Source organism: Ictalurus punctatus, chromosome 15 (genome assembly GCF_001660625.3).
Source record: "Ictalurus punctatus breed USDA103 chromosome 15, Coco_2.0, whole genome shotgun sequence".
NCBI classification, from domain to species: Eukaryota; Metazoa; Chordata; class Actinopteri; order Siluriformes; family Ictaluridae; genus Ictalurus; species Ictalurus punctatus.
The window spans coordinates 21,371,399-21,379,526 of record NC_030430.2 but is presented as its reverse complement, the minus strand read 5'-3'; the positions used below and the strand labels follow the sequence as shown (position 1 = coordinate 21,379,526).

General features: G+C 38.9%; 1 protein-coding gene across 3 annotated transcripts; it reads left to right on the top strand.

Annotated features, from left to right (window-relative positions):
- The first annotated feature begins 1,188 nt into the window (after window positions 1–1,188).
- On the top strand, window positions 1,189–7,931 carry ribc1 (RIB43A domain with coiled-coils 1). 3 transcript variants are annotated; one of them, XM_017486483.3, is made up of 8 exons: window positions 1,189–1,259; window positions 2,822–3,034; window positions 4,507–4,727; window positions 5,070–5,184; window positions 5,709–5,827; window positions 6,654–6,893; window positions 6,995–7,161; window positions 7,750–7,931. In XM_017486483.3, the coding sequence occupies exons 2-8, from the start codon at window positions 2,836–2,838 to the stop codon at window positions 7,829–7,831; spliced, it is 1,143 nt and encodes a 380-aa protein (XP_017341972.1). In that variant the 5' UTR covers window positions 1,189–1,259; window positions 2,822–2,835; the 3' UTR covers window positions 7,832–7,931. The 3 variants fall into 3 exon arrangements, with proteins under 3 accessions (XP_017341972.1, XP_017341973.1, XP_017341974.1); XM_017486484.3 differs by having other exon boundaries at window positions 1,212–1,259; window positions 2,798–3,034; XM_017486485.3 differs by lacking the exons at window positions 1,189–1,259; window positions 2,822–3,034 and adding an exon at window positions 3,686–3,772.
- The last annotated feature ends 197 nt before the right edge of the window (window positions 7,932–8,128 follow it).

The window sequence follows — 8,128 nt, the reverse complement described above, 5'->3', positions numbered from 1 at the left end:
GAGAAGAGAAGAGAAGAGAAGAGAAGAGAAGAGAAGACTTTATTAAACCAGAAAGTATATTTTTGTGTCAACTTGCTCGACAATACAAAATGACAATGACTAGATTTCGTAGCTATAAACCTTTAATGGCCTAAAACAAAACAATTCCTATTCCCAAATGTACATGTGCAAAAATACTAGTCACTCAACAGTAAAGCAGTATTTAGGTTTTAGAGAGATCCTCCATGAAGAAACTCTGAGAGCTGGTGGTTTTAATATTCAAGATATTTAGGATGCAATCACGTCTACAAATATATCAGTATTGTTTCACAGTTGGTAATTTTTTCACAAGACTTAACGTTTGTTTGTTTTGTTTTGTTGCTGTTGTTGTTGTTATTTGACCCTTTTTGTCTACTTGACCATGCAAGTAACCTAATAGTCTGGACTAATATCCTAATATTTGTACTTATTGATCTGCTACTAAAAAAAAAAAATAGAAAGGTAGTACTCTCATTCACTTAACAAAAGGTCCACATTCATTCATTCATTCATTCATTAAAACAAGTAAAGATTAAAATACTCAGGGCGTGCTGCTATTGGAAAATTATCAACAATGGGGTGGTGTGATGTGTCCTCCCAAACTACATAATTTCCAGGGGTTTCTTTTAAACTAAAGCATGTTTTATATATGTCTATAAGCCTATGTATTTTTCAGCTAAGCAAATCTTTATAAAAAAAAAAAAAAAAAAAAAGAAAGAAAGAAAGAAAGAAAGAAAGAAAGAAAAGAAAAGAAAAGAAAAAAAAACATTATAATATTTTAGTTTTTTGTTTTGTTTTGTTTTTCAGTGCAGATTGCATTATTTCCAGCTTCTGAATAAAACAGCTGTCCTGTGATCCCTGATCATTGCTTTCTATTTTACAGTTAAGTAAAAACACCCGGTTTTCGTTGAACATACTTATGGATATCCTTTTCCGCCTCGTGCATACCATAAAACCCCGTATATACGTGCACTAGAGTTTCTACCGCGTTATGATAATGATTAACTGGCGACCTTGTCAGTAATCGTGCTTCTCCCCCCCACTTTCCACCCTGACAGACGGAGCATTCAGAGCTCTCATTGTGAAAGGTGGAGCCTCATGTGGGAGCAGGCCAGATTCATGATCACTGCGCGTGTAACTGCGCATGCGCTGGTTGTCTAGTTGCCATAGCTACGCATCCCTCAAAACAAGCCAGTGTTGTAGTGGTTCACTAAATACATAGCTAACACTCAGTATCACAGGTAAGTCTTTATATATAATTCACTAATATTTCGGTTTGCTTCTGTTCACAAGGCGTATCAAGTTTATTTGCATTGTAAGTGATAAAGTAGTCTAGGCTGCAGCTTATAAATGGGCTACTTAATGACAAATCAATATCAGATCACTAAAACAGTGTAGAGCTGCAGCAACTAATCGATAATAATCGATTATGAAAAATCGTTGTTAGCGAATCTCATTATCGATTAGTTGCAGCCCTAAAACAGTGTTTATTAAACAGTTCAAATTTAGAAATCTAGACCTACTGTAGTTTTTGCAGTAATTTGCTGACAACAGGCTTGCTCGTAAAGTACTGTAAATATTTCCAATAAACAACTCTAAAACATATTCACAGCAATGTACTGTAATACCTTACAAAGTATAAAATAACACATAATACAGTACATTTACACATTTGACTGATGCCTTTTAAAAAGCTGAGTTTTAAATTGTCTTCTCAAGGTTACGGATCTTACTCAAGGACCCAATCATGGCAGATTGGCAGTTCTGGAAACCGAACAAATGACCTTCTGATCTGTAACTCAAAACTTTAACCACTGAGGCACCACAACTAGCACAAGTAGCATGTGTAACAGGTATGCTTTCCATACCCGTTACACATACACTGATAAACCACCACTGAATTAATTCTCACTAAAATATTGCACTGAATCAGTGCGAACTAGTTGTGCTATTTGTGGTGGCTTGGTCATTAAGGTTTACCGTTAGATTTATACAGTGCTTAGACACTCAAAGTGCTTTACATAGTATCAACCACCACTAGTGTGTAGTATCCACCTGGGTGATGCGACAGCAACCATAGTGAGCCAGAACTCCCACAACACACCAGATATTAGTGGAGAAGAGAGAGTGATGTAGACAATTCAGAGATGGGGATTATTAGGGGGCCATGATAGAGAAAGGCCAATGGGGGAATTTCGCCAGGACACCAGGGATATACACCTACTTTTTTACTCTTTTCGATAAGTGTCTCATCCGAAAGACAGTGCTGTTATTACAGTATAGTGTACGTCACTATACAGCAGCATAAGGCCCCACACAGAACCACAGGGTGAGTGCCCCCTGCTGGCCTCACTTGAATTACAAGTCAGAAGGCTGTGTGTTCAAATCCCAGCACCACCAAACTGCCATGGATGGGTCCTTGATCAAAACTTCAGCTCAGCTGCATCCTGCATCAAGTGTAAATTGCAAGATTGTAAAAAGTGTAAAAGTGTTTGTGCGTGTTTCTTCCTTGGTGCTGTGACCTCACTGACATTCCGCTTGCTGACTGACCATACGCGGTGGCGGAGTGTGAGTGCTCTGGGTTTTGAGTCCTGTTTGCACTCTTAGTTTTCTTGGGGCCACCCTCTCACTGGCATATTTCCTACCACTCTGGCAATCTCCATGATATTTACCTCTAATTGTCTCGCTCTCTTTTTTTTCAAAGCATCAGCCAAATTAGTAAATGTACTGGATTATGTGTTATTTTATACAGTATGACAATGATTCATTGTGATTATAGGTATTTCTTTCCTAACGCCATTAGGAGACAGCTGGAGAATGTTCAAGTTGGACCTGCCCGCGGATGAGAGCTCCGTGAGGGCGGTGGAGCGGCGGCAGGCTGCAGAGGTCGCGCGCCGGAAACGCATCTTCAATACAAGGAACCGGGTGATTGGACTGGACGTGCACGCGCTCGATCAGCAGGTGGCCAAGAAGCGTGAGCGTGAGAAGGCGGAGAGGCAGCGGGAAATGGCGTACGGTAAGAGCTGAACTGAACTGAACAGACGGTTATTATACTTAACAACAGCTCTAGACCTTTTCTACATGTATTTATTTGTTTATTTATTTGGTTCCAGTGTTTGAAACGATTCATTTTTACCTCACCACAGTTACAATGAATCAGTTTAACCTATGCAGTCTTACTTTCTAAACTTATTGACTTTATAAACTTTGCATCTTTTCATTTGAGAATAATGAAGAAATGAAGTGCTGTTTTACTTATACTTGCAATAATCATTGGACATTTAAAAAAAAAATTTAAAACAGTAAGAGGAAAATGTACTCAAGATAATACGTAGATATTTACTATTTACTTTTAAGTTCGTTTCCTGGGTATTTGACACAACCTTAAAGATAAAGTCCAGTACTGTGGTTAATCGTTTTCTGCATTACCCATAATGTAATGGAGACAGTGAGAATTAGACTTTGTTTCAACTCTACCTAAAGAGAGCGATGCACCAGCACTTTAGTACTTTAGTCTGTCTCGCTGTGTCCCAACTCGCCTACTCATACTGTGCAGTAAAAGTATTGTTAAGAAAAAGTACATACTTTTGAGTGTGTAGCAAAAGAGTATGCGAGTACTGGAATTTACTATCACGTGATGTAACGGAAGAGAACGTTGTTGCCTAGTTACGCACGCCGTCACCCTAAACAAACTCCTCGTCGCATTTCAGCTTTTCTTCATTCATTATCCCTTATACAATTTATACTATATCATGTAAGTTACCATTCCCTTGATTTATTTTTACGCATTTCATTTACACCTCTCTAAAATACGCATCACTAGCATTACACGCATCCACAATGTTTGACTCCATCCTCACGCGATGACTTGTGGGGGGCAATATTAGCTCTAAATGTGTCCACGGAGCCACACTTCAAAAATTCTACCGGAAACAGTAGACCATCCGGGTACTTTTGGGATATTGATTTCAATGTACTACGATTTGGGACACACTAATTCTAACCTCAGATACTATTTAGGACGGATAGCAGGCGAATTGGGACGCAGTATCTAGCTCTTTCACTTCCTCGTCTGCATACACCCTGCTCAGCTTCTAAATCTTCAAATTCCAAGCTAAATTAACTCGCTAACTAGATGAGCCGAGTCTCTGCTGCAATATCGAACACTGAAAACTGACTATTATCCGCTATGTCTGAGATGATTGATTTTGGTTCCTCCTATTAAATGCCACTGCTCTAACAACACGCAACAGACAATTGGTTAGAATTTCACCTGAGTAATGAAAATACGGCAGAAACCAACAAATTAACACCAGAATCTCTAAGCACATCCCAGATATTTCAATATAAACATATTTATTTTTGATTCAAGGTGGACTTTTCCTTAAAGACACAGTATTTCCCCCTTCACGTAGGTCATTACTACTAAAATATATAGAAACATTAACAGGTAGAGCTGCGTCGTTCGGATTTCTGTGCCTCCTTCAGGTGCGTTGTGTATTTCCATGGACCAAAAGCTGATGACGCAACAAAGAGAGGAGGCGGAACGAAAGAGAGAGTTGGCACAGGAGCTTGTGCAGGACTGGGCGATATACCAGCGCTCTGAGGACTCTCGTGATGCGGATATTAATTATAATCACCAAGGGGGACCCGATGTCAGCTTAGTCGATCAAGAGTCATTGGGACCTGCCAGTATGCAGGTTTTTGAGGTATTCATATGTTCATGCTTCTTTGCATATGTGTGGGTGGAAAGTTCAGGAATAAAAAAAAAAATAAAAATAAAAAACTCCAATAAATAAATATGATGGTGCACATTCGTCTTCGCCTGATTTGCCTAATGTATTGAATAGTTGAATTAGAACTCGTCAAATAAATCTGTGATGTGACCATAAGGGGATCCAAGAAAGGATATGTTATACCAGCAGGTATTCCTTACTATATGTGATTATGTTAATTAAAGAGTTATTAATGATTAGGTTAAAGCAGCGTGCGTTTGATTTGCCGTGCTGCAGTAGAGGCTGACCTGCATGTTTCTACATGTTTGTATTCAGGGAGAAGGTGTTGGGGAAAATGAAAGGAGGAAGTTTCAGATGGAGCAGAATGAGAGAATTCTCAGAGCTCAAAGGGAAGAGCGAGAGAAACGCCAGAAAGTGCAGAAACACAAAGGTACACACACACACACACACACACACACACACACACACACACACAAAATCCAGATACTTGTCATCTCAATTATTACGAGCTAAACGCTTTCACTGATGGCTGTGCTGTGGTTCAACTGCACTCCTTCCTCAGTAAAAATACAAAGAAAGGAATATATCTACATTATAATGGTGTCTTAGTCATACTGACTTTGTAGACCTTACGTAAGCTGTGTGTGTGGGTGTGTGGTTTTTTGTTGTTGTTGTTGTTTGTTTTGTTTTTGTTTGTTTTTTTTGGGGGGGGGGGCAGAAGTACTTGGTTTGATGTTAAAATTGTTTAGTTTTAAATCTTTAAATATGTGAACATTTACACGGATTGTTTTTTCTTTCATTTTTCCTCCTTTTTAATGTTCACTGTTTAAAAAAAAAAAAAAGAAAGAAAGAAATTTTAGACGTTACATTACAGTGATTTTAAAAATATATTATACCGATTGAAGGTCCGCACTAGGTTAGTAAGATAATCTAACCTTGTGTGTATGTTTGCAGAGTTGGTTGGAGGTCTGGAGCTGATCCAGCAGGACCTGAGAGCAATACATCTGGATGCTCTGGAGGAAGAGTGTAAGAAAGCTGCCCTGATTGCACTCAAAAGCTACAACCAGGTTCAGGTAAGGGGGGAGAGAGAGAGAGAGAGAGAGAGAGAGAGAGAGAGAGAGAGAGAGAGAGAGAGAGTCTCAATGGGATGCTACATGGTTTGTGGTATGTTTCTCCCAGAGATTTTCACTTAGCTTTCTGACATAATTGTACAGCAAGCACTCTATCCTAGTCAGTGTCACGGTGGACCTGGAGCCAAACTCAGTAAAACGGCATTAGGCATGAGACAATTTAAGAACTATGAGGCATGAGAAATATGTCCTTGTCTCAGGGTTACACAGTGACTTCTGGAAGAACACGCTCTCTTCAGCTTCCAAGACAAATATGTGGCTAGAAGAGTTGAGCATAGGTAATGAATAACAGTTGTTTCACACTTAATAACGAAGTAAATATTTGCTATCGTAAAGTAAAAACGCTATGTTAGTCCTCTGTCCTGAAGACTGCAGCAGAAAACCTCCCGCCTCTTACGAAGAGCTGACATTAGAGAATCCTTCCAATAAATAAACATCTCCTCACAGAAAAAACTTGTGCATCAGTTATCTTGACTATAATAACAGCACCTTTTCACCTTTCAAGTTCATTTATTATTAGTGGTCCATATCTGTATTAAAATGAGTACATTAATATAAACCTGTGATTTGAATTACATTGAAAATGAATCTATACCTTCTGACCAATAAGGATTGAGACTGCAACAAACAATGTGTTTTGAGTTTAATTGCTTTAACGTGATTTATGTTAAAGCAGTATTGTATGTCAACTGCTCGTGTTCTCAGCATCAGTTACACTCGATAGAACCTGTCCAGAGTCAATATAAATCTAGGCGGAATAAATTTATAGGCAGAAGAGAGGCAGGAGCGAGAAAGGCAAGACAAGCAGAAGCATGAGGGCTTGGACCTGGCAGAGATTCTGCAGATGGTGACCTCTGACCTTTTGACCGAGTGCCCGGAAGTTGCAGTGAAGGAGGGCATGGGTTCAGCTGAGGCTCCTCGAGTGCTACCTGATCGCTGGAAGGGGATGAGCTCTGAGGAGCTCAACGCCATCTACAGGCAGAGAGCAGAACAGCGTGCTGATAGAGAGGTACAGTACAGTATGTGAAGCTCTCTCTATGCATGTTAAAGCATTTTAGTGGATCATTGTCTTTTCCATGGTTGTGTAATCCTTGTTTGTGCATTCTGCAGAGGCAGAGACAGCGGGAGAAGCAGAGCAACCTGGCGTGGGATTTGCAGCAGCTGGAGCAGGCCAGGCAGCAAGAGGAGGAGGAGAGAAGAGTGAGGGAACTAGAGAGAGAAAGGAGAGCACGACTGGACCAATACAACCAGCAGCTGGCTAGAGAGCAGCAGGAACAGTAAGACTGAAGTTTCCTGTCCGCATGTTCGTCTCGATTAGTTACTTAAACCATTTGAGTTTAAGTTTAAAACCATTAAGATGTTTGTGAAATAAGCTCTAGACCTGTATAATGTGAACCTGTTCTTCCAGAGATGGGACTATTTTTTCTTCCAGAGGAACAAATTAATGGTTATTTTGGACATTCATTATCTCATGTCCATCTCATCCTAAAACTTTTATTGTCAGATTGTAGGGGTTGCAGTTTTGAGTTTGAGTCGAAAGTTTATTTGACACAATTCAACAGCTGCACTAAGGATATGGATTAGGCTCAAAATCTCTAGAGTATTCCTTTAAGAAGAATATTCCTCAGAATTTAATGATTTAACAGTGGATCAGGAAATCAATACATTTTGTTAAATATTAAGGAATGATATTTTCTTGTAGAATTCGACTTGAAATATTTTAAATCTTCAGAATTATATTAAAACTATATTGACAGACATATATATATATTATATATTAATTACACCATTAAAACTAGTGATTATTTTGTGATTATTCTATAAGCCTTGTAACATAATTAATACATTTATTCTATCTTTTGCAGCCAAAAGTACCTCAATAATGACCTTTACACCAACCGGCCCACTGTGCGCTACTTCAGCCAGTTCAGCGCAAGCTCTCGCTAAGGGTCTCACCATCATCAGGTGAACACTGGCTGTTTGAGTTCCACAGAACTATAGAGCTTGTATCACCTTTTTAAATAATAATAAATTTTACCACTCTGTTTTTTTTGTTGTTGTTGTTTTGTTTGTTTTTGTTAACTGGCTCCTTACACAATATGATCTTTGCAGGAAGATTAAAAACCAAGATTTAAAAGAAATTAAAAAAAAAAAAAAGGTGAAATATTTAATTGTCAAAGTATATTATAGGCAGGAAAAACCCATTTTTGGCCAAAATTGGCCAGAATACAGCCACAGTGATAT